At 47.5% G+C, this 25,576-nt stretch overlaps 1 protein-coding gene across 1 annotated transcript in view; it reads left to right on the plus strand.

The window, feature by feature from the left end:
- The window catches only part of Ccdc93 (coiled-coil domain containing 93), a 69,666-nt gene that overhangs the window by 38,067 nt on the left and 6,023 nt on the right, over positions 1–25,576 (plus strand). The window contains exons 12-21 of the mRNA XM_032914806.1: positions 8,175–8,291; positions 10,400–10,462; positions 13,564–13,637; positions 14,771–14,852; positions 15,358–15,423; positions 16,184–16,237; positions 17,754–17,816; positions 22,079–22,187; positions 23,778–23,860; positions 25,200–25,237. Coding sequence (XP_032770697.1) covers positions 8,175–8,291; positions 10,400–10,462; positions 13,564–13,637; positions 14,771–14,852; positions 15,358–15,423; positions 16,184–16,237; positions 17,754–17,816; positions 22,079–22,187; positions 23,778–23,860; positions 25,200–25,237 — 749 coding nt within the window. The remainder of the gene's footprint in view (positions 1–8,174; positions 8,292–10,399; positions 10,463–13,563; positions 13,638–14,770; positions 14,853–15,357; positions 15,424–16,183; positions 16,238–17,753; positions 17,817–22,078; positions 22,188–23,777; positions 23,861–25,199; positions 25,238–25,576) is intronic.

Below are 25,576 nucleotides of genomic sequence, written 5' to 3' on the forward strand. Positions count from 1 at the left end.
GGGCTGACCAGTTCACACGACAGTGTGAACCAATTGGAAAAGATTACCTCTTAGTTCTGCCATCCGCGTGCCTGGCCAGTGCGGGTCACAGCAGCACTGCTGCCGGAGCGAGCAAGGGAGAGCCTTATGCTGACCGGCTGCCTGGGAGCTCAGCTTTTGTCGTGGCCCTTTGCCTGTGCTTGCCCTCTTCTTTCTCGCTCTCTACCTGGAGGCCTGGCCACAGACATTTTTAGTCGTACAGCTTCTTCCCATATTTCTGTATTAAATCCTGGGAGACATTCATCTTGGTGTGACAGCCTCTGGTCATTTATCTTCCACTCACTCCATTCCTTGTTGGAATCTGTGATTGGCAGTGCCTCTGTAAGCTAGAGATGGCGATTTCCCACAGGAACAGGCTGGTCTCATTAAATTAGCACCTAGAGGCCTTAAGGACATTTATATACGAAATCTGATAGGGTGGACCCAGAAGAAAAAAATTAATACTTCATGTGCCTATGAGGTTCTGTCTTCATGTTATGTAACTGCCCTGGTTTTGTGACTTGGCCACTGTTTCTAGGTTATGTGTCATGGCTTCTAACAGTAGCTGTAAAGACAATTAGGATCTTTGGAGATGAGGCCATCACACAAACATAAGGACCTGAGCCCAGTCCCTAAAACTCACATAGGTTTGGTGGGCACGTTTCTAATCTCAGTGCTGGAGAAGAGAGACTGGAAGATCCCCAGGGCTTGCTGGCCAGATAGACTTACCCCATCAGTGAGCCCCACGTTCTAAGGAGAGACCCCGTCTCACAGGAAAAGGGTGAATGGCTCCCAATCAACATTCAGAGTTGGTCTGTTGCTGCTACTCACATGCATACATGTCTACCCATACACATGCACACACACACACACACACACACACACACACACACACACACACACACACGTGCACATGTTAAAAAGAAGCAGAATGTAGATCAGGGAGAGTGGATGGTCATGTCAATGAGGAGCACCTCAGAAGGCCACTTGCACACTATGTATGTCCAGAGGACAGCAGACAAGGCAGTGAGAGACACTGACATCCTGCTGTAGACGAATTTAGGCACATCTACCTAAGTTGAAGTGTCACATACAGTGTCATATTTCAGGGTTAGTGACCTGATTCTCTTGTCTGTTCTGCTGGCTTTGGTGTTTTGACTTCTCAGTGTGTTTGTCAGGGGTTTTTAAATTACATTTACATGCTAGGAGTGGGTGTGCACACATGACACACACATGGGTGACTCATGGAAGGTCTGTTCTCTTCTTCCATCCTGTGGGTCAGAGGGATCAAACTCGGGCTGTCAGGCTTGGTGACAGGTGCCTTCACCTACTTAGCTACCTGTCCAGGCTGCTGGTGAGTTTTGACTGCGGATTCACCATATTTCACTGAAAGCGTACGGTGGGAATTCTTGGGGGAGAAGGTTTCAGCTCTGCTCTTCCAGGGAGGACCTTGTCTTGCTTCTTAGGCACTGGGGGACTCCTCAGCGCTAGTCCGTTTCAGAATCCTGACTGGAAAGTGTTTTCTGTTGGGCTTTGTGTTTTGAGGCAGAGTCTCATAGAGCACAGTCTGGCTTCAGCTCAGTCTGTATGTGAGGGTGATTTGAACTCCTGACCTTCCCAATTGCACGTCCCAAGTGCTGGGTTTGCAGCTGTGCACCACACGGCTCGTAGCTCGCAGTTTTGTAGGTATGCAGGGAGCATGTAGATGGCAGAACTCCAAGAAGCTAGTCACGTTTTATTGTGTGTCTTTTCCTTTTACACTTTAAAGCCCAATGCTAAGGTGAGGCCTTTATTGATCAACTGTAAAAATCAAAGCTACACATTACAAGGTTTTGAAAAACACCCACAAGGAAGTAAGCCATCTTCAGTGAGGGTGTGTGCCTCCTGGTTCCCATGTTCATTTACAGGGAGGATGTATGCCTTCCGGAGTCCCACATTCACTTACATTTTGTCCTCTCAGGATTCCATCCCATCCTTCCTAGCTCCTAGCTTGGTTTTAGGAGGAACACTGGCCTCTGCCTTGTTCTGATTGCTTGTTTCAATCGGAGGCATACAAGATGCTGGAAACTGAAGTTCCATTGATGACTGTGGAGAGCTTTGACACCCCCCTCCCTGTAAGGTGGGCATGCAGGGGTCTTCCCTTTCTCTTGCTAAAGACTAGACTGTGGTAGGAAGAAGGGACTAATGGCGGGGGTGGGGGTCTTGGTCTTCCTGAACTAGAAGTTAGAAGTGGGGCCGTAGCTCAGTGGTAGAGCACTTTGCTTGCATGCACCGTGCCCTAGGTTGGATCTCTCTTGCTGAAAAATGGAAAACAGGGGATGCAGGTTAACACACAGGTAACCTTCAGGGGCTCATTCGATTCTGAAAGAACCCCGTTGTAGGAAAAGTAATCACTTCTTATTTCTCTTGGGTGTTGCATATTTTGAGCTAGACTACTGCCATCAAGTGACATTTAAAGCCATCTCCCCTAAGAACAGGTGTCATTTCTATCTGTCATATTAGAAAACATGAGCTCTGCCGCCGAGTCTGTTAATCCACATTGTGGTTTTACAGGCACGTTCTTAATCTGCAATTGTGAACAAAACGAGATCAGCATATTAACCCTTGCTCCTGGTGGGCACGCAGGGCGTGTTTGCTCATGGTTGGCCTTTTTAGAACAGATGTTGTATTTTATAAACAGACTGTTAAGATACCAGGGACTTAAAATTTTTCCCATCAAGGGTTGGCTGTCAAGCCCCACCTTCTCTTCTCCATCTCCCCAACTTTGCCCATTGTTAAAGGTGCCTTTTGGTCTTCTTGAGCCTGCTCTCCGCTGCCGTAGCTTTCAGTCAGCCAGTGTCAGATGAGCTAGGCTGCTTCAGGGGCCTGTTTTCTGCCTTCATTCTCGGGTCTCCTGGCTGTCAGCAAAATAATTTGGGAGAATAAAAATTTTGTATGTATAATAAAAAGCATGTCTAAAAAGCACTCAGACTTTAATTGGCTAGGTTGAGAGCACTCCTCACTACAGCACTAGAATAAACTGCTTTGTTCAAAGGCTTCCCGTCTGACAAATGGCTTCCTGAAGCACCATTTCACTTGGACTAGAGAAATGTATCCACATGGAGATGGTACTCAGGATCCGGAGTTAGATAACCTGAATGAATGCTTTATAAACGAAACTTTAAGAAACTGCAGGGCCTAGAGCACCTCAGTGGGTAAGGTGCTGACCACACAAGCACGAGGACCTGAGTTCAGCTCTCCACTACCTATTTAAACAGTGGGGTGCAGCTACACATGTCTGTAATCCCATCACAGGAAGATGGAGACTGTAAGATCCTCCGGGGCTGCCGGGCAACCAACCTAGTGAATCAGAGACCTGCAGTTTCAAGGAGAGCCCTGTCTCCAAAGATAAGATAGCAAGTAATTGAGGAAGACTCCCAGGACCAACCCCTGGCTTACACACATATACACACACACACCCTCACCCTCATGCACAGGTGCACATGAACAAGAGACAGAGAGAGAGAGAGAGAGAGAGAGAGAGAGAGAGAGAGAGAGAGAGAGAGAGAGAGACCCCATGTACTTTCACTTATGAACAGGAAGGTTTTGAAATCCCTTGTTTCTTGGAGCATATTCTAATAAAGATAGAACAGATTTGAGACTTAATGCGCATGCATTATCTGTCTATTTATATGATTCTCAGTGAGAGAGTGGATTGGAGAGAGAGATTTTTCATTCTTTTTTTTATTATTGGATTTTTTAATTTACATTTCAAATGTTATCCCCTTTCCCAGTTTCCCATCCATAAACTCCCTCCCCCATGCCCCCTCCCCTTTCTTCTATGAAGGTGTTTCCCCACCCATCCACCCACCCCTTTACACCTCCCCACCCTGACATTTCCCTACACCAGGGAGTCCAACTTTGACAGGATCAAGGGCTTCTCCCATTGGTGCCCAACAAGGCCGTCCTCAGCTATATATGCAGCTGGAACCATGGGTCTGTCCATGTGTATTCTTTGGATAGTGGTTTAGTCCCTGGGAGCTCTGGTTGGTTGGCATTGTTGTTCTTATGGGGTTGCAAACCCCTTCAGCTCCTTCAATCCTTTCTCAACTCCTTCAATGGGGACCCCATTCTCAGTTCAATGGTTGGCTGTGAGCATTCACCTCTGTATTTGTCACACTCTAGCAGAGCCTCTCAGGAGACAGCTATATCAGGCTCCTGTCAGCATGCACAGCTATGCATCAGCAATATTGTCTGTTTGGTATTATCTGGTGGCTGTATGTATATGGGCTGGATCTCCAGGTGGGACAGGTTCTGAATGACCATTCCTTCAGTCTCTGCTCAAAACTTTGTCCCCACATCTCCTCCTATGAATATTTTTGTTCCCCCTTCTAAGAAGGATTGAAGCATCTGCACTTTAGTCATCCTTCTTCTTGAGCTTCATGTGGTCTGTGGACTGTATCTTGTAGAATCTGAGATTTTGGGCTAATATCCACTTATTAGTGAGTGCATACAGTGTGTGTTTTCCTGTGATTGGGTTATCACTCAGGATGATATTTTCTAGTTCCATCCATTTGCCTAAGAATTTCATGAAATAATTGTGAATAGCTGAGCAGTACTCCATTGTGTAGATGCACCACATTTTCTGTATCCATTCCTCTGTTGAAGGACATCTGGGTTCTTTCCAGCTTCCGGGTATTATAAATAAGGCTGCTATGGACACAGTGGAGCATGTGTCCTTGTTATATATTGGAGCATCTTTTGGGTATATGCCCAGGAGTGGTATAGCTAGTCCTCAGGTAGTACTATGTCCAATTTTCTGAGGAACCCCAGACTGATTTCCAGAGTTGTTGTACCAGTCTGCAATCCCACCAACAATGGAGGAGTGTTCCTCTCTCTCCACATCCTCGCCAGCATCTACTGTCACCTGAGTTTTTGATCTTAGCCATTCTGACTGGTGTGAGGTGGAATCTCAGGGTTGTTTTGATTTGCGTTTCCCTTATGACTAAAGATGTTGAACATTTCTTTATGGACTTCTCAGCCATTTGATATTCCTCAGCTAAAAATGTTTTGTTTAGCTCTGTACCCCATTTTTAATAGGGTTATTTGGCTCTCTTGAGTTTAACTTCTTGAGAATATATATGTGTGTGTGTGTGTGTGTGTGTGTGTGTGTGTGTATAATATATATATATATATATATATATATATATATATATATATATTTGGATATTAGCCCTCTATTGGATGTAGGATTGGTAAAGATCTTTTCCCGATCTGTCGGTTGCCATTTTGTCCTAATGACAGTGTCCTTTGCCTTACAGAAGCTTTGCAATTTTATGAAGTCCATTTGTTGATTCTTGATCTTAGAGCATAAGCCATTGGTGTTCTGTTCAGGAAATTTCCCCCAGTGCCCATGTGTTTGAGACTCTTCCCCACTTTTTCTTCTATTAGTTTGAGTGTATCTGGTTTGATGTAGAGGTCCTTGATCCACTTGGACTTCAGCTTTGTACAAGGCAATAAGGATGGATCAATGCATTCTTCTACACGAAGAATGCTGACCTCCAGTTGAACGAGCACCATTTGTTGAAAATGCTGTTTTTTCCACTGTCTTCCTAAAACTCTTGGTGGGCTGTATCAACTTATTTGCTTCCCAAACAATGGGTCAATTGTTGAGTTTCAGGAACTGAGTAGATTATCAAGTGTAATAGTCAAAGTTCTCTAAGGAATAGAATTCTGTATTCGTGAGTGCATGCGTGCGTGTATGTGTTTTTGTGTGTACAGGAAAGTGGTTTATAGGCTGCAGTTTGGCTAGTCCAACAATGGCTGTCTTCCAGTGGAAAGGCTAATACTGTTCAGTCTATGGGGATAAATGTCTCAGCTGGTCTTCAACTTATGTTAGAATCCCAAAGAATTGCCTCAGAGGCAGGAGAGATGTCCTTTGTATAAGCTGCCACCAAAAAGTGTGACCCCTGCCACCCAAATGATCCAATCAAGAGAAACCCCTCACAGGTGAGCCACTTGGGTTTTAGTTAATTCCAAATCACGCTGATAACCAAGAATAGCTGTCACAAGTGAATTTGACCTTTTGGACAGAAGAAATATGTCTCAACATTTAGTTCCAGCACTCCATTTAAGGATTCGTAAAATCTTCTGAGGACTGAGGAGCTTATGAATTGATTTGTTTATAGATAATAATCAATGTATTACATGTCAACATTAGAGCAGTGACATCCCATCTGACATCTATGAAATTTCACTGCACAAATATGACAAAATGAATATGGAGTTTGCAGGTAACCTTAGTGTTTATGATTCCTATAAAAAGAAGAAGTTACAAGAGCCCCTCCAAAGAGGGACTCCCTCAAAATCCAGGTGGGCATGGAGAGAAGAGAAGACAGAGAGATAGAGACCAAATAAATAGTTTGAAAATCCTTTTTCTAGGTATCAAACTATCTACTGCTCTCCTTCAAGAAAGATTCTTGTAAATAAATATTGGGAGTATGGTTTGGCATAGCTGCCTGTTAGGTGCATGTACTAGAGCAAAGAAAATGAAAAAAAAAAAAGGCAGTTTTATTTATAGACAGAGACTGACTATAAATGCAGTTGATGGGAGGAGAGGGGTTGTGAGTTTGAGACCAGTTACCTGGGTTACAGAGTCACGCACACACACACACACACACACACACACACACACACACACACGCACGCACGCACAGTGGAATGCTTGCTTTTGCTTGGTCTCCAGCACTCCGTATACTAAGCGTGACTCTGCACTCTTGTGACCCCAGCACTTGAGAGGTGGAGGCTGGAGATCATCCTTGACTGTAATGCTAGTTCTAGGGCAGCCCGGGTAAATGGCGCTACCCCGTACTGTGGAGAGCCAGGGATGGGAAATGGATTATTCCAAACAGAACAGCAGGCTCATGTAATTCTGATAGTGATGTGAAATGTTCTTGGGCTGTACGTGTGCTGCTTTGGAGGGCAGGGTCAGGGGTTAGGTTGTATGTTAAAATCTCATTCGGAAATGAGCTACAAGCTATAAACAGGGCCAAATTATTAATACTGTTGAGGATGGGCCGGTCAAAGCAGTAAAGTATGGTGAATTCTTTGTAACTCTGGCTTTCAAGTGATTTGGACTAGGAAGGTCTTCCCTCCCGCCCTTTTTCTCCTACCTTCAAGTACTTCAGAAAGACTTTATCCTTCCCCAGGCTGTAGGTTGTACCTCCATGTATGCAAACTTAATCTTGAAATGTTAACTAACAGTTTCCAGCAATCCAGCAACCTGAGTGTCTTAGTGTGGGTCTTAGTACATCGTTTAAGCCAATCAGTATTTCCCTCACAAGCTTGCCTGCTAGGTCATCCCGGAGCCTGTCAACTTGCCCCTGAACACTAACCATCACACGGGCATGTTAATGGGCAGTTTCTGAAGTGCCGGGTTGCATTTCTCAGACTCCCAAGCCCATGAGCACTAGTGGAACGTGCAGGGGCAGTAAGATACCTGACAGGTTTGCCTCATTTAGGCTGGAAGTGACTTATTCGCTTGGTCTTGGGGTTGTCAGGGGCATTTGACTATTCAGTAATGCTGTCTAGTATAACAATGCTACTGCATCAAGTAGACCTTTCTGTTTCTTTTCCCCAGGACTTCTCCCAGGGTTCCTTTTAAAAAAAGATTTATGAGTGTTTTCACTTCCATGTTGTATGTGCCTGGTAATCATGGAGGGGCCAGAAGAGGGCACTAGGTCCCCTGGAACAGGCGTTACAAAGAGTGAGGAACCATCTAGGTGCGGAGAACTGAATGTTGTGCAGTGATAGTAAGTGGTCTTAATGGCTGGCCATCTCTCCAGGCTCCTCCGCGTCCTGCCAAGGTTATTAATGCAGATGTTCTTATGAGGAAACCACTAAGACTCCTGAGTCCCCCACTCGGGCCCCTCTGCCGCCTGGACGATGGATTCATCATGACCTTAGCTGGGCAGACTGTACCCGTGGTGCTCTCCCCTGCTCCACAGTTTGCCTCAGTTGTCCTTAGACTTTTCCTGTCTAGATTTTGGTTCTAAGCAGGGCATTGTAGATGCCCTGGCTGGTGTGACTGACTGGGCAGAACCTCCTTGCTTACACTGAGCAGAGATAGACCACCTGAATGGAGGCGAGTCCGTTATGTGCTTTGGGTTTCCCCACAGCAGTCTGAGCTGTCCGCTGAAGAAAGTCCAGAGAAATTAGGAACCTCCCAACTGCATCAGCGGAAGGTCATTTCCTTGAATAAACAGATTCTGCAGAAGACCAAACATCTAGAAGAGGTGAGTGTCTTTCTAATTCCACTCGTGGTAATGACCATTCCTCCAAGAGGGGAGAAGTCAGTCAGGAGATGGAGAATGAGAGCCCTGTGGTAACTTGGTCAAAGGAGGCTCTGGTGCAGGCATAGTAGAGTTGTTGGTCCAGTCTAGCTGCATGTGTTTCTGTAAGTAAGGTGTATGCGTGAGATGTGTGCGTGATGGGTGTTTGCAGGTGTGGGGTACTTGTGTACAGGTGTGCATGTGTGCCCGATGGGTTTATAGACACCAGGCTCATGCTGGTGCCTTCCTCGATCACTGCCCAGTTTATTTACTGAGGCAGGGCCTCTCGGAACCATTTTGACTAGTCTAGCAAGCTGTTGCCAGGGATATCCCTTGTCTCTGCCCCCTCCACCCTGCAACTAAAGGCAAGCTGCCACACTGATATCTAGCTTTTCACATGGGTTCTGGGGATCCAGTCTTCAGTTTTCAGGCTTGCATAGTAAGCACTTTTCCCCTAAGCTCCTCTCCCCATCCCCACAAGTAAAGTTTTATTGGAACAGCTAAGCACTCATATTCTTGCCCATTTTTCTGTGATTGCTTTCAAGCCACTGTAGCAGAGTTGAACAGTTGTAGCAGACACCAAATGGCCCACAAACCTAAACTAGGTACTGCCTGGCCCTTTATAGGAAAGGTTTATTAACCCCTGTCACAGAAAATACAGAGCAAGGCAGGAAGGATGGATCAGCCTCTGGGAGCTCTTTTTGCACTTGCAGAGAACATGTCTTCTAACTCCCAGCACCCACATTTGCCGCTCACAGCTGGCTGTAACTTCAGGGGCCTGACCCCCCTTTTATTGCCTCTTCAGGAACCTGCGTGTGTGCCCAAATACACATGTGTGAAAATATACAGGGCCAGAATGTTATTTCTTCACTTGTACATAGTGTTGTGAGTGTTACAGGGGTGAGCGAACAGTGGGTCGGGGCCTTGCTTGCCAGGTCCCAAGGTGTTATGGATACCTGCAGTAAATGAAACATCTGTCACCCTGACACTCAGTTACAGTTGTGGTGAGGGTTTGATGGGGAAGTCAGTGGAGCTAACTGAGCCCGAGGTCATGGCTGACTGAGTCTGGGGAAATGAACGGGCACTGACTGAGTAGAAGGCCTGCGAGGTGGAGATGTATAAAGCAACATCAGCAAAGGGGAAGGGAGGAAGGGTTGGCCAGTTCTTTTGTGATGGCTGAGGATCGAGTGGGGTGTGTCGTGCGCAGACTGATGACAGAAGATCTTCCAGGTTCATGTGAAGACTGTGGAAACCACAGGGGCTTGCAGCAGGGCAGTGCCTGAGTACAGACAAGGCACCAGGACAGGCTTTGACTTTACTTGGGGTGATTCAAGGCTTATGTAGACAGGAGTCAGACTATCCAGAATGAGCAAAGGTTATTGGCTGAAGGCTTAAGGTACCGAATGTCTCATTAGCATAGGGAAGCATTTCAGGAATCTCGGGTGCTAGCTGAATGGGTTCTTATCAGCAGAAATGAAGTTGAATCTTAACCAAGGCTACGTGTAGGTGTAGAGGTGTAGTGGGTCAGAGAAGACAAGGTCAGAGAAGGGGAATCCCTGCCAGGGAAGGAGCCCTCCACATGTTTTGAGCCCAGAAGGCTGTCAGGACAATGGTAGACGTTGACCTTAATGAGCAAGGCAACACAGTGGCATGCTGCAGCCTCTATGATGGGGAGTGTGAGCAGGAAAAGTCAAGGGGCCCAGACTCTAGGGAGCAGGTGCAGTAAATAGGCTGGGGATGGCGGGACTAGGAGAACCGAATGAGTTCCTCACTCAGTTATGAGGGCAAGGCACATGCCATGGAAGTCAGAAGGTCATTTGGACCCAGATGGAACCAGATGGGTCCTGGGGCTTGAACTCAGATCATCGGACTTGGTGGCAAGTGCCTTATTGCCCAAGCTGTCTCACCAGACCCAATTGATTTTATTTAAGAGAGCTATTGGGGGAGGTCATGTTCTTGGTTATGGGTGAGATCTGGGTTTCCACTCTCTCACTGTAAAAGAAGGGTCCATTGAAGTCTGTACTGAGGTAAGGACTCTGTTCAAGCAGATGTCCTTTTTCTCTCGCTCACAGCTGCAAGCGAATCATACCAGCCTCCAAGCCAAGTACAGTGACAAGAAGAAGACACTGACAGAGGTAAGCAGATCCCCCTTCTCAGCTGTGACCTCAGGGCCCACAGTCAGCACCGGCAGGTCAGATCTCAGCAGTGTGGATGAGCAATGGCATGGGCTGTGCACCATCATGAGACTTCCTTCCCCTGCTGTTGTACTCGACTCTGAAGACAGAGCCTGTCCTGTGCACACCGGCATTCTGCCAGCAGCACTGCTTAGCCTTGACCACACTGAGCCCTCGCATGATTCAGACCCAATTTTCATTGCTATAAACCCTGCCCGTCCAGAATATGGTGGACACATACATGGTGATAGCACATGACACTCATGGAGGCAGCCACACAGCCACCCAGGAAAGCTGGACACTAGCTGGCTCCTGCATTAGTGGCTTGGGCTACCAGCTCTAACATATATATATCTGTATCACAAGCCTATCAGTCACAGCTCCAGGTCTCTACATGGAAGTGTAATTTGCTCTGAATGAGCTGTCTTCCCAGATCTCTGTGGGTGGGCAATCATTGTGTCTAAAGTGTACATTGCGCAATAGCTATTTCTTTAACCAGAATTCAGTTATAAGTTGCTTCACCATTTTTTTTCCATGTTCCATTGTTTGACTCTGGGTTATATGTTCATCTGGTTTAAAGTTTCCTCTTGCTAGCTCTTTATACTACTGTACACTCCTCACAGTCACTCAGCTGTTACTGACAAAACCCCTGACAGGAAGCAGCTTGAGGAAGGAAGGCTTTAGTTTGGCTCAAATTTCAAGGATGTAGTCGGTTGTGGCAGAGAAGTTGAGACAGCAGGAACTTGAAGCAGCTGGTCACACCTCATCCAGTCAAGAGGCAGACAGATGACTGCTAGACACATTCTCTTCTTTGTGCAGTTCAGGACACCAGCCTCTCAGGTGGTACCTCCCACTTGTAGGGTGGGCCCTCCCAGCCTAGTGAACCTAACAAAGAAAAACTCACAGATTTGCCCAGAGGCTGACCTATCCTGGCTAATCCATTGCAAGTGTGCCCAGAGCTTGTCTCATGGGTGATTCTAGATTCTATCAAGCTGACAGTCAGTATTAGCCATCATGACAGGTTGCCCCCATTGTTTCTGGAGAAGGGTGCTGCCTTCTGTGTGGTAATCAGCTGACGGCAAGAGATACTCAGAGCTGTACTTTTCTTGGCTGTTGCCAGCCATTTGGGTCTCTCAGATGCTCTGTTCTGTGTAACAGTCAGCCCTCACTGCTTTGTCGATCCAACCTCACTCTCCTAATACAGGCCTCAGCCCTACAAGCTATTCTTCCCACCTACGCTGGCTCCATAGCTGACTTCCATCTGTTCCCTGTGAGTTAACCCACTTCTGTGTTCCAGGGTCATAGCCTGGATTATTTGGAAACTTGAAGTGAGAGGGGTTTGATGAAACACCTGGCTGTACTGCCATTTTCAGTTAGGAACTTTTTAAACTTGTATTTCATTATTCACACAGTTCAAAAACGCATAAAACACAAAAAGTAAATGCCTGTAACCTACCATCTGTCTACTCACTCCAGGGTAATAAGTACAGCCAGTATTTTCTGAATCTTTTAAGAACTGTTTTGATTGTATAACAATTATATTCAACACACTTGTGAACATTCCCTCTTTAAAATTTTGTATATTTGTTTATTTATTTCTTTTGGTGGGGGAGCTGTTAAGCATGCCACAGCACATGTGTGGAGGTGAGAGGACAACTTGTGGGAGTTGATTCTCTTCCACTGTGTGAATTCCAGGGACTGAAGTCAGGTTATCAGGCTTGGCGGCGAGTGCTGTCACTGAGCCATCTGGTCAACCTACATCTGCCTACTGCTTTACATGCTTGAGTTTGCATGACCATGACTTTAGACCTCGTTCTCTAGATCATTGTAAAAGACATACATAAAAACAAAGCAGAAACAGAGGAGCTGGGAGATGCTCGGCTCGGGGCTAACGTGCTTGCTGCAGAGGATTTATGTCCAGAGCCTGATTGTCCAGTAAAGGCCTGGCATGTTGGTGGCATCTGGGACCCTCTGCACTGGGGCTCACTAGGCAGTGAGACTAGCAAAACCCTGACTTTCTAGTTCAGTGAGAGATTAGGTCTCAAAAATTAAGGTAGAGAAGCAAAACTGGACAGAGACTAATCTGTATCAGCCTCTGACTCCATGTGGACACCACTCATAGGCATTGTATCCATGCACGCACATATAACATATACAAAAGTATATTGGTATGCATTAACATCTGCATTTTCTTCAAGATTTCATTAGTGAACTCAGAAGAAGGTAAAACCATTTGTCTTAGTTAGGGTTTCCGTTGCTGTGATGAAACACCCTCACCAAAAAGCAAGCTGGGGAAGAAAGGGTTTATTTATTTTACATTTCTATATTGCCATTCGTCATTGAAGGAAATCAGGACATGAACTCAAAGGGCAAGGACCTGGAGGCCGGAGCTGATGGCTGAGGCTGTAAGGAGGGCTGCTTACTGGCTTGCTCCTCACAGCTTGCCTAGCCCACTTACTGATAAAGCCATCAGCCCTGGGATGGAGCCACACACACGAGCTGGCCCCTCCCTCATTGATCACTAATTAAGAAAATGCCCTACAGCTCTGCCAACGCCTGATCTTATGGAGGCATTTTCTCAGTTGAGGCTCCTTCCTCTGATGACTCCAGCTTGTGTCAGGTTGACACAAAACCAGCCAGTGCACCATTCAAGAGGCTGGGACGTTTCTGCCCTGCCATGACAGTGGTTTTCTGATAGCTACTCTCCCTCTCCCACTCTTCCTCCCCCCGACCCCGTGTGTGTGTGTGTGTGTGTGTGTGTGTGTGTGTGTGTGTGTGTGTGTGTGTGTATCCCCACCTCCTTTTCTGCTCCAAGGCTATTTTTCCCTCCTCTCTCTGCAGCACTGTGAGGTCATCGCCATGTTTCCAAGGCCAGAGCAGCATTTAGCAGGTTTTGGCTCTGACCTCCCCTGGCACCTCTCCCCCTCCATCCCATCTGTAACCAGATCCAGTGGGCTCAGTCATCAATCCAAAATGAGCGAGGAAGCCAGGTGGTTCATGAAGCACACCCTCCCGTTTGCTTTTAAGCCTCCGTAGCCAATGATGACACTGCTCTCTTGCAGCTGAAGAATCATGGTGAGAAACTAGACCAAGAGCAGGCAGCCCTGGAGAAGTTAGAAGCCAAAGCCGACCCGAGGTAAGGGTTTCCGCGTGTGCCACCATCTTTTTGAGGAAACTGGCTGCAGTGTCTGATGCTTGATTTGTCTGATCAAGGGACGCCAGAGGCCCTGGGTGGTCATGAGCTGGAGCTCCATTTCCATTCAGATAACGTCACGTGACCAGAAGGGACCAGAAGGGACCAGCAGTCACCCTGATGCTCACTGAACTTTTCGGGTTGCACTGAGCACCCACCTTTCTTTCAGTCCTCCCTGTGATCAGAGCAGTGCTGTTTTACTGTTCTGATGCTAAAAACATCAAGTCAGGGCTGGGGGCTTAGTGGGTAAGGTGCTTCCTTTTTAAGCATGAGAACCTAGGTTTGATGTTCCAGATCCGACCTAAAAAGGCTGGGCATGGTGGTGCACCCTTATAATCCTAGAGCCAGAGAGGCAAAGACAAGGCTCCTGGACTTGCTGGCTAGCCAGGCTAAGCTGCCACTGAGAACACAGGGGGAACAAGCTGCTGACAGGGCTCCATGGAGTAAAGTGCTTACTGTGCATGAAGTCTGGTGACCGGGGTTCACTTCCTCAAACTCGCCTGGTAGAAGGAGAGAACCGACTCCCACAGGAACCAGACTTCCACACTCACTGCATGAGCACACTCACCCACATGAAATAAATAAATAAATAGATGTGAAAACTGGTTTTAATTAAAAGGAAATAAGAGGCTTGCACCTGAGGAACAATATTTGAAATTATCCTCTAGCCTACACACAGGCACAGACACACACACACACACACACACACACACACACACACACACACACACACACGGTTTTTGGTACTATGTTTACTTTGAGTACAATTAATAAATGATAAATGAGTAACACCAAAATTCCTTGATATTTCCAGAGTTGACATTCTCATTTTAGAATCCTGTCATGTTTTTTTTTAACTGTTGTTAATTTTTTTTTTTTTTCTCCTCATGGGTTTGAGGGTCCAAGTGCATAGTCAGAAATGGAAATGGTGACCATCTGTGGTACTCGCCATTACAGCGGGGGAAAAAAAAAGGAAATAAGAAGGAGCTCTTTGTATTCTCACTGTGGCTTCAGCAGTGATTCATAAAGTCACATCGTAATGGCCTGCCCCGTGCCGTTTTCTGATCTCTCCCCAGCATTCTGCAGAACCTGAGAGCACTCGTCGCCATGAATGAAAGTCTGAAAAGCCAGGAACAGGAGTTTAAAGCGCACTGCCGGGTGAGTGCTGTGTGGTGTTGGGTAGGCAGGAGGGCACACTGGGACACACTAGCCAGTGAGCTGTCAAAGGTTGACTCAGGCTCTGGTGCTGACTCTGTGGGTAAAGGGATTTCTGCAGACCTGGGAGAGTTCTCTTCCGGGAAGGGCCGAGCTTGCAAGTGGGAGCAGAACACCTGGTCCCCTGTTGTCTTCTGTCTTAGCACAAAGTAATGAGAGAAACGTCTGCACTGGATAGTTACAATGGGCAAGCAAGATGGCTCAGCAGGTAATAGTGCTTGCCACCAAAGCTGACAACTGTGTTCAGTCTCTGGGGTGCACACAGTAGAAAGAAAACACCAGGATACACAGGTTTTCCTCTAACCTCTACACATATGCCAAAGTATGCAATATGAACATGAGCGCACACACATGCACACAAACGTTAAAACAAGCCACGGGTGGCTCACCAGTTACCCTGCAGTTGGCGGCTTCCCTGAGCTTTGTAAAGTTCACCTTGCTTTTGCAGGAGGAGATGGCTCGGCTCCAACAGGAAATCGAGATCCTGAAAGCCGAGAGAGCGCCAGGCGAGAAGGTAAAGGCTTCCCTCTGCCCCCTGCGCTTGCAGCTGCGTTTTGGCTGGTGTGTGGAGGGACTGCAGCAGTTCGGTGGCTCTTACTGCAGTGACATGAAGAAACGTCCGTTCACACCAGAGAGAGAGGGCAATGCCCGGCCAAAGGAAGGGCTTTAAGTCCAGGGAACCAACACAATACGTTTATTGGGGTTAGTTATAGGGGTTTCGGTGGTTCACAGGCAACTCCAAAGGCAACGTACAGGCAGCCGTGCCATGGAGAGCCCCACTTTAGTCAGTGGTTGACCTCTGACGTATCTTGGGGTCGGGGAGGGTCTCATACCCCTCATCCCAGCTACTCTGATTAAAGATGGCAACAGCTACGGGGTTGGGGATTTTGCTCAGTGGTAGAGCACTTGCCTAGCTAGTGCAAGGCCCTGGGTTCGGTCCCCAGCTCGGAAAAAAAAAAAAAAAAAGATGGCAACAGCTAAGTCAACCCTGGAGTAAACAGCTCTCAGCACCAACCATTGATCATTTTCCAAAAAGCACTGTTACTTTACTGGAGCTGGGCCTATAGCTGTGTATTCCCCAGGACTGGAGAGATGGCTCACTGGGTGGGAGCATTTGCTACACAAGTATGAGCATCTGAGTTCGAATCCCCTGCACCTGTGTAAAATGCTAAGCTTGAGGTGCTGGAAAGATGGCTTCGTGATTAAGCGCACCTACTGCTTCTCTCTGCTCCCTTTACTGAGATAAGGTGCTGACCTCATTTCATTCCTTTCAGACCATGTCCAGCGGAGAGCCGCAGGGTGCCCTGACCTCCACCATGACTCACAATGTGAGTATTTCCTCATCCTTGACACTGGCATTGTCCCAAGAGAATGTGTCAGTCTCCTGTCTGTTCTTGCACAGCTTTCCCGGCCTACTGTGTAGTCTGTGCTGCTGCCTCCTCTTCTGTTTGGTTCCATTTTAGACACCTCACTCCTCAACTAGAAGACACCTGTTGGCCACCTGAGCCCCAGGGGGCGGGCGAGTGATGCAGAGGGAAAACTGCTGCCTTTGCTGTGCGATGGCAGGCCACTGCTCTAGTTGGCCATACTGACTGTGTAGAGGGTGTATCCAGGCTTCAACTCAACACAGTTATAAACTTACTTAAAATATTATAAGGGATTTGGGGGGAGACTTGATCGCATGCTTTCAAGCACAAATGTTCTAAGTGATCACATCGTGTCACATGTATTATAAATGAATGGGCACGAATACATTCCAGCACAACTCCATTTTCAGAACTAGACAGAGTCAGACGTGGGTCGAAGCTGTAGGTCTAGTTTGCTGACCCCTGTATGAGTTAAAACAGTACTTGTCATATATAAAGAGAAAGGAAGAGGATCAGTTAAGCATGGGGCACCAGGCAGGGCCTTCTTAACCTGTTAGGAGACTGCACAAGGGATTCCTTCACTGTTATCTGTTAGATGTCACCTATAGCTGAGCCCTGTCCAAGGACCTGTATGCATGTTCCTTTTATGTTCTTGTGCATGCATGTCCTTCTGTGATTTTTCTCTGAGGCAACAGACTGTCCAGCCATCTTTCCTATGCCTTGGTCCAGTGTAGAGGCACAGCTACGTTAATCTGTCCCCAAAGGACTTTCTGTAGTGATGAAAATGTTTGCATAGGCCTCTTCCAATGCATACTGCATAGCTACTGAAACCAAGGGACTGATTTCTTTTCCTTATTTTACTTGGTACAAGTTTAAATGCCACGAAGGGTTACTAGTTATAACTTTGGATACCTCAGGTCCAGTCAGAAACATAAACGAAAACCAGTGTTAGCAGAAAACATCAATGGAGATCAAAGACTCCTACTTACGGTAGAGTTGTCTTCCTTTTGTTGTAGGGTGTTCTGAGAAATGGGGCTGAGGAGCCCAGAGGAGGTGCTCTGTTAAGAACATTGCCTTTAGGGGCTGGCGAGGTGGCTCAGCAGCTTGAGTACTTGTCCTGCAAGCCTGGAGACATGAGTTCAATCCCCAGAACCCACATAAGGTGGAAGGAGAGAACCAACTCCACGAATTGGTGCTCTCACCTCCACAATTCCTGTGACACATAATATGGTCCCCACACAGTAATAATAGGTAATTGTTTTCTTCTGAAAAGAAGATTGGATTCAGCCCAGATCCTAATAAAGGGAGCGATGTTAAGATATGGTGTGAAAGTATCTCGAGGTGTGGAGTTCTAAACTTGGTCACTTGAGAGGAGGAACTCAAGCTAAGAGAACATGGTTAGATGTACTCAACTTTCAAAGACTCCATCAGAAAGGAAGTTCCATCCTAGATAACTGTGGCCTGATCTCACCTTTAGGAGGACCTGGACAGACGGTACAACATGGAAAAAGAGAAGCTGTACAAGATCCGGTTACTACAGGTGAGTGGCCACAAGGACCAGGGGCGCACGGATATGCCTGGCTGGTACGAGTGTCCTGTGAAGATGGGGGTGTAGGTGTATAAGCGCTAGCGTGGCCAGGACCTGCTCCCTGCTCCCACTACAACAGTCATGCCATGACGTAAGGAGTGGCTGGCAGCCACACAAGGGTCTGTTACTTTCAGCAGGGCTATCTGGAGTTTAGCTTCACCCTGCATGCAGAGTAGGTATGATTGGCCTGACAGTTATAGTAGTTCTACATGTTCTAAGTTCTGTCCCCAGAACTCATGTCAGTGGCCTCATGGCCACCTGTACCTCTCCTCCTGCAAGGCATCTAACACCTTCTGAACTCCATAAGTACCCACACTTATGTGCACATACCAGCACACACACACACACACACACACACACACACACACACACACACACAGAAGTACAGATCATTAAAAAGGTAAATAAAACTTGGAGGAGGCCGAAGAGGTGGCTCAGCGGCTAAGAGCACTGGCTGCTCCTCCACATGACCCAGGTTCAGTTCTCAGCACCCATGTGGCTGCTCACAACCGTCTTTCAGGCCCAGTTGTGGGGGTCCAGCACCGTCTTCTGCCTTCCAAGAGCACCGGGCACCCATAGGCATACATATACATGTAGATAAAACACTATTCACATAAAGTGATAAAAATAACTTCCAGTAGGTCAAGTTCGGGTCTACTTACCAACCAGAGATGTGAGAGCATAGCATCATGAATGGAGTGGGGAAACTGTAAAGCCAGCTCCAAACCTAAGCGCGGCCAGAACTGCATTTCTGAGCCTGTTGCATTGCCAGTGCCTGGCTCATGGAGACTCAAGCCACACACGACCCTTGGCCTTGTGTCGCATGTTGGTTTGGGCCACTTTCTTTTCCTTTGGTTGGGGTTGGGGGAAAACCAGGCTTTGATAGGAATGGGCTTCTCATAGGCGTCAGGGGCCTATGAGAAGTTATTCTCGACTTTCTGACTCTTAATTATTTTGTGAGATATGGTTAATTCAAATGAATCAAATATGTCTTTGATACAAGAGCATTATTATGATTTTTAGTGTTTTGTGAAGGTGTCTTACAGGTGAAGCTGGCCTCAAACTCTATGTGTAGCCTGGGCTGGCCTTGAACTTCTGATAATCCTGCCTCCTTCTCCCAAGTGCTGGGAGTATAGATATGCACCACCATGCATGACTACCCTTCAAATATTTAAAGATGGCTTCTTAGCCTTCAGCAAAATCAAGTGCAAATATTTAAAGGTACATAGAGTTAATACAGTCTGGGCCCTACTGATGTTTGGAGACCCTGACTGGCCACTTCTTACATATTCAGCAACGCATCGGGTCCCAGTAGCAGGAACTGGGAAGACTTGCCCTCTGGGAACTGGTTATTTGAGGACCAAGATCCACCTATGTATGCCAAAGTACAAGGCTGTTTATGTGGGAAATAGCACTACTAGGGAGAGGCTGAGACCAAGCTGGAAGATACAAGGAAGCCAACGGCTTGCCAAGGGTCGGGCCTGGGTAGAAGCAGCAGGATCTGTGAGTGGAGCTGGCAGGGGAAAGTGAGGGTTGCGTCAGCTGGAGGAGAGGAAGAGGGGATCAAGGTTGATGTGGAGGTCACTGGGAAATGGGTGTAAAGGAGCAGGGACGTGAGTGGCAATATGAAAAAAGTGTAAGTAAACGTTCTGTGGTCTGGACCGGGTTCACAGCAGTTTAAAAAGTGTTTGTCTTGCAAGTGTGAGGACCAGAGATCAGATTCCCTTGAAGCCATGTAAATTCCAGGTGCACACAGCGGCCCACCTAGAATTCCACCCTCAGAGGGAGACAAGAAAGTCCCCAGAGTAATCTGGCTTGCAAGGCAACTTGTCCTGTCTGAGCTCTGGTGTGATTGAGAGACAGACACTGCCACAGTGGATAAGGTGGAACAATGACAGGGTGATTCCTGCCATCAACTTTAGGCCTTCACATGTACATGTGTATGTGTACACAAGCTCCCACATACATGAACACCATACATTGAGCACATGAAAAACTTGAGGGACCCAGTAACCATCAGGTAGCATTTGTGGGAAGAATGATTGGCATCAGCTCCAACTCAAAAGAGTTTGGGCTGGAGAAGAGTCTGCAGTGGGGATGGTCACTAAGGCTGTGGGCAAGGCCCAAGACTCAACCCTAGTAAGCGATCAAGGACCAACAAGAGAGATGAACGCTGCTCACGGAGGCTGAGCAGACAGCTTGGGTTGCTGTCAAACTTCAGATGATAGTTTTTGCTTCATTGTATTCATTTTGCCACGATTGGTTGTTATTTCTTGGGAGCCTGTTCTTTTCTAATGAGAGAAAGGGAGTGGATCCAGAGGGGAAGGAAGTAGAGGGAGAGGAAATAATTGGGATATATCGTTTAAGAAAAGAATCCATTTTCAATTTGCAAGTGGTTGAGGACTGAAAGAGCTAGAAGCTCAGACTCCACTATTCACCCGTGCCCCAGAAAGCTTCCAAAGTGAGAGTTTTCCTGGCAAGACTCAAGACACATTGGGAATCCATGTCCTCGGCGAAGCAGTGAGTTCTTCCTGGGGTTACTTCCAACCCGACTGTTGGTGAGGGTTGACTTACAAGGAGCAGGAGTGACTCACCAAAAAGCCCTCTGTAGCACAAAGGACAACTCATGAAAGTGCAGCCCTGGAGCCCCTGCACCATTTGCAGGCGGCTAACAGGCGGCAGTCTCCCTGACGTGGTTTCTAGGCATCATGGCTGGTCGGTGTCCTCTGCCAGCAGTTGTTTGCTGCTTCCTTGGGGAAGGACCTAGTGAGTCTTGTAAATTTCAGCTTTCCCAGAATGTTTGTTTACTCCTGGCCCACAGCCTGCCCTCCCTTCTTCCTGGCAGGAGTGTTCCAACTGGGAGGGAGCTGGGGTACAGCATTTGTCAAAGGAGAGAGGCTGAGGCGCTGAGGCTTGAAGGACAGGGCACGAAGCATTGCCTGGCCGTCAGGACAAGAGCCTGGTGGCTGAATGGTAGCACAGCCCAGCAAAGACTTGAGCAAATGTATGTAAATGCTGATGGACAGCCAGTGTATCCACAGGCACCCTCACACACAGAGAACATTCTAGAAACAAAGACACAATCACAAGTTAGCCTCAGTGCTGGTGTAAGGCAGCCCCTGGGGTAAAGATCCTTGCTGACAAGTGTGTGCTGTGTAGGGCCACAGGACCAGGTTTGCTTCCTCTGCCCGTTAAAGAATTAGAAGGCAAGAGAGGAGGGTCACTAGAAATCTCGGGGACCAGCAGGGCCATCATATGATGGATACTAGGAAAATGTAGGTTTCCTCATGGGGTACTTGGCTTCATTAATAAAAGAAACTATGAACAGACTCAAACAGAAGCTCAAGGACAATGTATTAATTAGAGGTCAAAAGGAAAACCACAAGGCAGGGAGGCTGTGAATCAGAGTTGCCCAGGAAGAGAGTGAAGATAAACGTGGAGGTCAGCCACACAGTGGGGAGGGGAGCCTCAGAAAACGAGCTAAGGGCCAATGGTGTGCGTTTGCAATGTTAAAAGTATAGTTAGTTAGAAAGCAAAGGACAAAGAGATGAAAAGGGAGTAGTTAACTCTTCTGAGCCAGGGCTCAGGCAGGCAGGCCGGCCCCTGGGAGGCAGTTCCCTGGCCTGGTCCCTGACTGGTCCTGCTGGACTAACCCTTAAGGGAGGAGACAAGGGCATGTCTCCACCTAGAGGCGGAGTCCGTCCTTTGCAGCCTGAGCTTGATTCCCTGGACCCACATGGTGGTACGGGAGAACATCGCCCTCTGAATTCTACCACCCATCACAGCCTATGCCCAGGAAATAAGCAAGCAAACAAGCAGATGTAACTTTACACATTTTAAACGTTAAATGGCTGTACCTTAAGATTCCTCTGAAGAAACACGAGGTGCTGAGATACAGACAGCAGTGGAAGCTAAGTGGTGTGGTCCTCATGCAACACCCCGCTGTCTCCTGTACACCTGACAGGACAGTCTGGTCTCCCTGTGAAAAGACTCTGAGAAGCTACTTGTGGGCTTCCAAGAGGAGGAATTCAGAATAGAGTTTGGAGAGGCAGCAGGATGGCCCCTCTCATCTGGGACTCCGGGGTCAGTCACACGGGAATGTGAGGACCTCAGGCCAGTAGAGGGGTGTCTGTCTTTGTGGCTGGCTCAGCGTGTGAGGAGCAGATAAATACGGCCTTTGACTAAGTGTTCTCTCCCTGTCCCTTTGCATTTAGGCAAGAAGAAATCGAGAAATAGCGATTTTGCACCGCAAGATTGATGAAGTGCCCAGTCGAGCAGAGCTGATACAGTATCAGAAGCGATTTATTGAGCTCTACCGTCAGAGTAGGTGCATTGATCAGACACACTCTCGGGCTTCGGGAGGGACGAGAGCGAAGGGGCTTCATGCACTTTAGCACAGTGCAGCAATGGTCAGAGCACAGTCCACAAACGCCATATTCAAAGGGGACCTTACATCATCACCAGGCTTGCTGAACAACCCTGGGAGACGACTTGTGCTCTGGCTGTTTGCTCTGTAGATGGACTCAGGACTTTGAGAGTCAGCTTTGGCCAGCTCTCTTGGTGGTTAGCCGCGCGCACTCACTCACCTGAGCCTCGCTCTTTCCAGCTTCCTATGAAGCATCCCCACCCCAGCATCTGCAGACGGCCTGTGGCCGTGCTCCACAGATTCTCACTGCAGTTGCCTTAGAGCATCGCGCTCCCTCCATAATCCAGGACCGGTCTTACCTCAGCCTACCCAGTTATGGCATCATGTCAGGCTCAAAGCTATAAAAAAGATTATTAATATTCTGTATATATTAATTAATGTTGGAAATTAATACAGTGGCAGTTATTCCTTAATCAGCTAGTTCCCCCAAATAACCACACAGAGACCATTTAATATTTCCTTTAATTTAATTAATTAATTAAAGGCTTAGGTCTTAGCTAATTAATTAGCTAATCAACTAGCTCACTTAAGATAACCTGACCACTCAGCCCCATCCAGTCACATAGGCTAGCTGTACCTTTCAGGCTTCTTGGCACATGTGACTTTCTTCTTCCCAGAGTTCCTTTCAACCTCCTAGGAAGTCCTGCCTTCTTCTCTCTACTGCCCAATCACAGGCTTTAGCCTTTTATTAACCACTTAACTTAGGGAGCAAGGTTTACACAACAAAAGCTGGAATGCATGAGAATTGGCTCATCTTGGGGCAACCGGAATTTGGGGTAGAAAGATTAGCATTTGAGTACATATTAGCACCAGACCAACCCCAACACAAAGCTACCCTCAGGGTCAAAGAAGGTGATTCCAGTAATTAAAGGTCTGCCTGACAAACATGAGGACCTGAGTTTGATCTGATCCCAAGAAACATATTGTTATTTTGTTTGTTTTTTGTCTGTCTTTCTGTCTGTCTTTCTGTCTGTCTGTATTGGCCGGCAATATGGCTCAGTTATTTAGTGTACATGTTTTGCAGAGATCTAGGTGAAATTCCTAGCACTACCATGACAGCTCACAGATGTCTAACTCTAGTTCCAGGAGATCCAACACCCTCCATGGGTACTGGGCACAGATGTTGTGCACATACATTCATGCAGACAAAGCATCCATCCATATTTTTGAATAGGCCAGGTGTGGTGGTACACACATTGGGGACAGGTAGATCCCTGAGGCTCACTGAACACCCAGACTAGCTTTGTAAGTGAGCTCTGGGTTCAGGGAAAAGGGCTTGTCTCACAAAGATGAAGTAAAGAGGGATTGAGATAGATACCCAGTGTCGACCTCCGACCTTGGAATGCACATGTGCACACGTACCAACAGTAGGCACAGAGACTGTTGTGACTACGTGTGCATGAGGCCCTGCGCACTGCCTCCTGGGCCTGCTGTGCTGGGTTCCCTGATGCTCTTGCATTAGGACGCTGATCGCTTTGTGTTGGCAGTTTCCGCGGTGCACAAGGAGACCAAGCAGTTCTTCACTCTGTACAACACCCTGGATGACAAAAAGGTTTATCTAGAAAAGGAGGTAAGAGCCTTGGTCGGCTTATTTCTGTCTTATTCCATTTTAAACTTTATTGTGGAGGGGCGGTGTTGTACATGTGTGGAGGTCAGAGGACAGCTAGTAGGAGCCAATTCTCTCCTTACACCATGTGAGCTCCAGGAACAGAACTCAGGTCTTCAGGCATTCAGCAAGCACCCTTATACTCAGGACTTCAAACTAGCCCTAGTAAGAGGAGAGTAAAGATGGAGATAAAATAACTTGGATGAGCCGCTGATAGCACGGTAGCTCCAAAGGATTCAGGTGGACCTAGAGCCTGAGATGTAGAAAGTTAGAGACTGACTGCCTTCCTGTGCCAAGCACTGGGGTTTGTCACTGCAGTGAATGGCAGCCGGTGTTTACCCATTCTGTAGTATCATGTGAGAAACACCAGTGTGAGGTGCTGGGAAGGTGGCTCAGTACATAAAGTGCTTGCCTTCCAAACGTGAGGTCTCAGAAGCCACATTAAAAATAAAAACACCCAAAACTGGCATGGTAGTGTGTTTGTAATGCCAAGACTAGATAGGCAGACAGATAGCTCACTGGGGATCACTGTCCCAACCCCAGCCAGCCTCCTGGATGAGCTCTGGGCCACTGAGAGACCTGTCTTAAAAGGCAGGGTGGACGGCCTCGTGAATGGCACCCGAGGTTTCTTCTGGCCTCCATATGCAAGTGTACATTCAAACCCGTGAGACAAAAGTCCCCCACACTCTTTCTGAAGCGTTAAGGGTAAGAATGTTATTCCTACGTTGAGTATTGTGAATCTAAAGTCCAGGTAGGGTAACTGCTTACCCATGAGCCGACAGGTTAAACGGTGCACGGCCAGGGGACCCCAGACCCTTCCCAGCATGTCTCACAAGGTCAGATGGAAGCTCTAGCTGTGAGGGCAGGGACGGTTTCCATGGGAACAGGACCATGAAGGATATGCTTTCTCAGAAGCTCTCAGGACCACTGGGCAGCTGGCCATGTTGGTGGCCTTGGTGGCTTGGTGTGGGAATACAGCAGTGGAGCATCCCTGCTGCAGTTTGTCCAAAGAGCCCCGCCACTAGAGTCCCCTGTAAGAGTCGTCTTTCCACACTCTCATGGTCAGGCATTGTAGGGAAAATGGTTTTAAGTGGATGGAGACAGATTCTCTGAGGAAAACTATGCAGGTAAGAACATGCTGTTCTTTCCTTTGTTCTGTTGAATATCACTTTGACCTGCTTAACAAGATGTGTCTCCCCTTCAGTGGCCTTGTCCCAGGCCTAGGCAAGCTCTTCAGCAAGGACTGGGGTAGTGTGGGGACCTTTTAGCTTTCTACTTACATGGTTCTTTTTCACTCTCCCAGATTAGCCTGCTAAACTCAATTCATGAGAACTTCTCACAGTAAGTACTGGCTACCCTCGTCCCCGTCTGCCCTCCTGGTCTGGCTGAGGAGTGACTGAGAATGTGTTGTGTACACATGGTCTAGTACAGGGACCCCTATCCACTAAGGGCAAACTTGTATTAATGAAAGATTCTGCAGATTACAGTGCTGTGGGTAAAGAACCTGCCTTGCCCAAGGACCCGGTTTCCATCCTAGAACCCTCAGAAGGGAAATCAGGCGTAGTGTCCTGATTATAACCTCAGCGCTGGGGGGTGGACACAGGCGGATCCCCGGGGGTTCAGTGTCCAGCAAACTACTCTACTTGATAACCTCCAGGCCATTCAAATAACAGCCTCCCT

Source organism: Rattus rattus, chromosome 10, assembly GCF_011064425.1.
Source record: "Rattus rattus isolate New Zealand chromosome 10, Rrattus_CSIRO_v1, whole genome shotgun sequence".
NCBI lineage: Eukaryota > Metazoa > Chordata > Mammalia > Rodentia > Muridae > Rattus > Rattus rattus.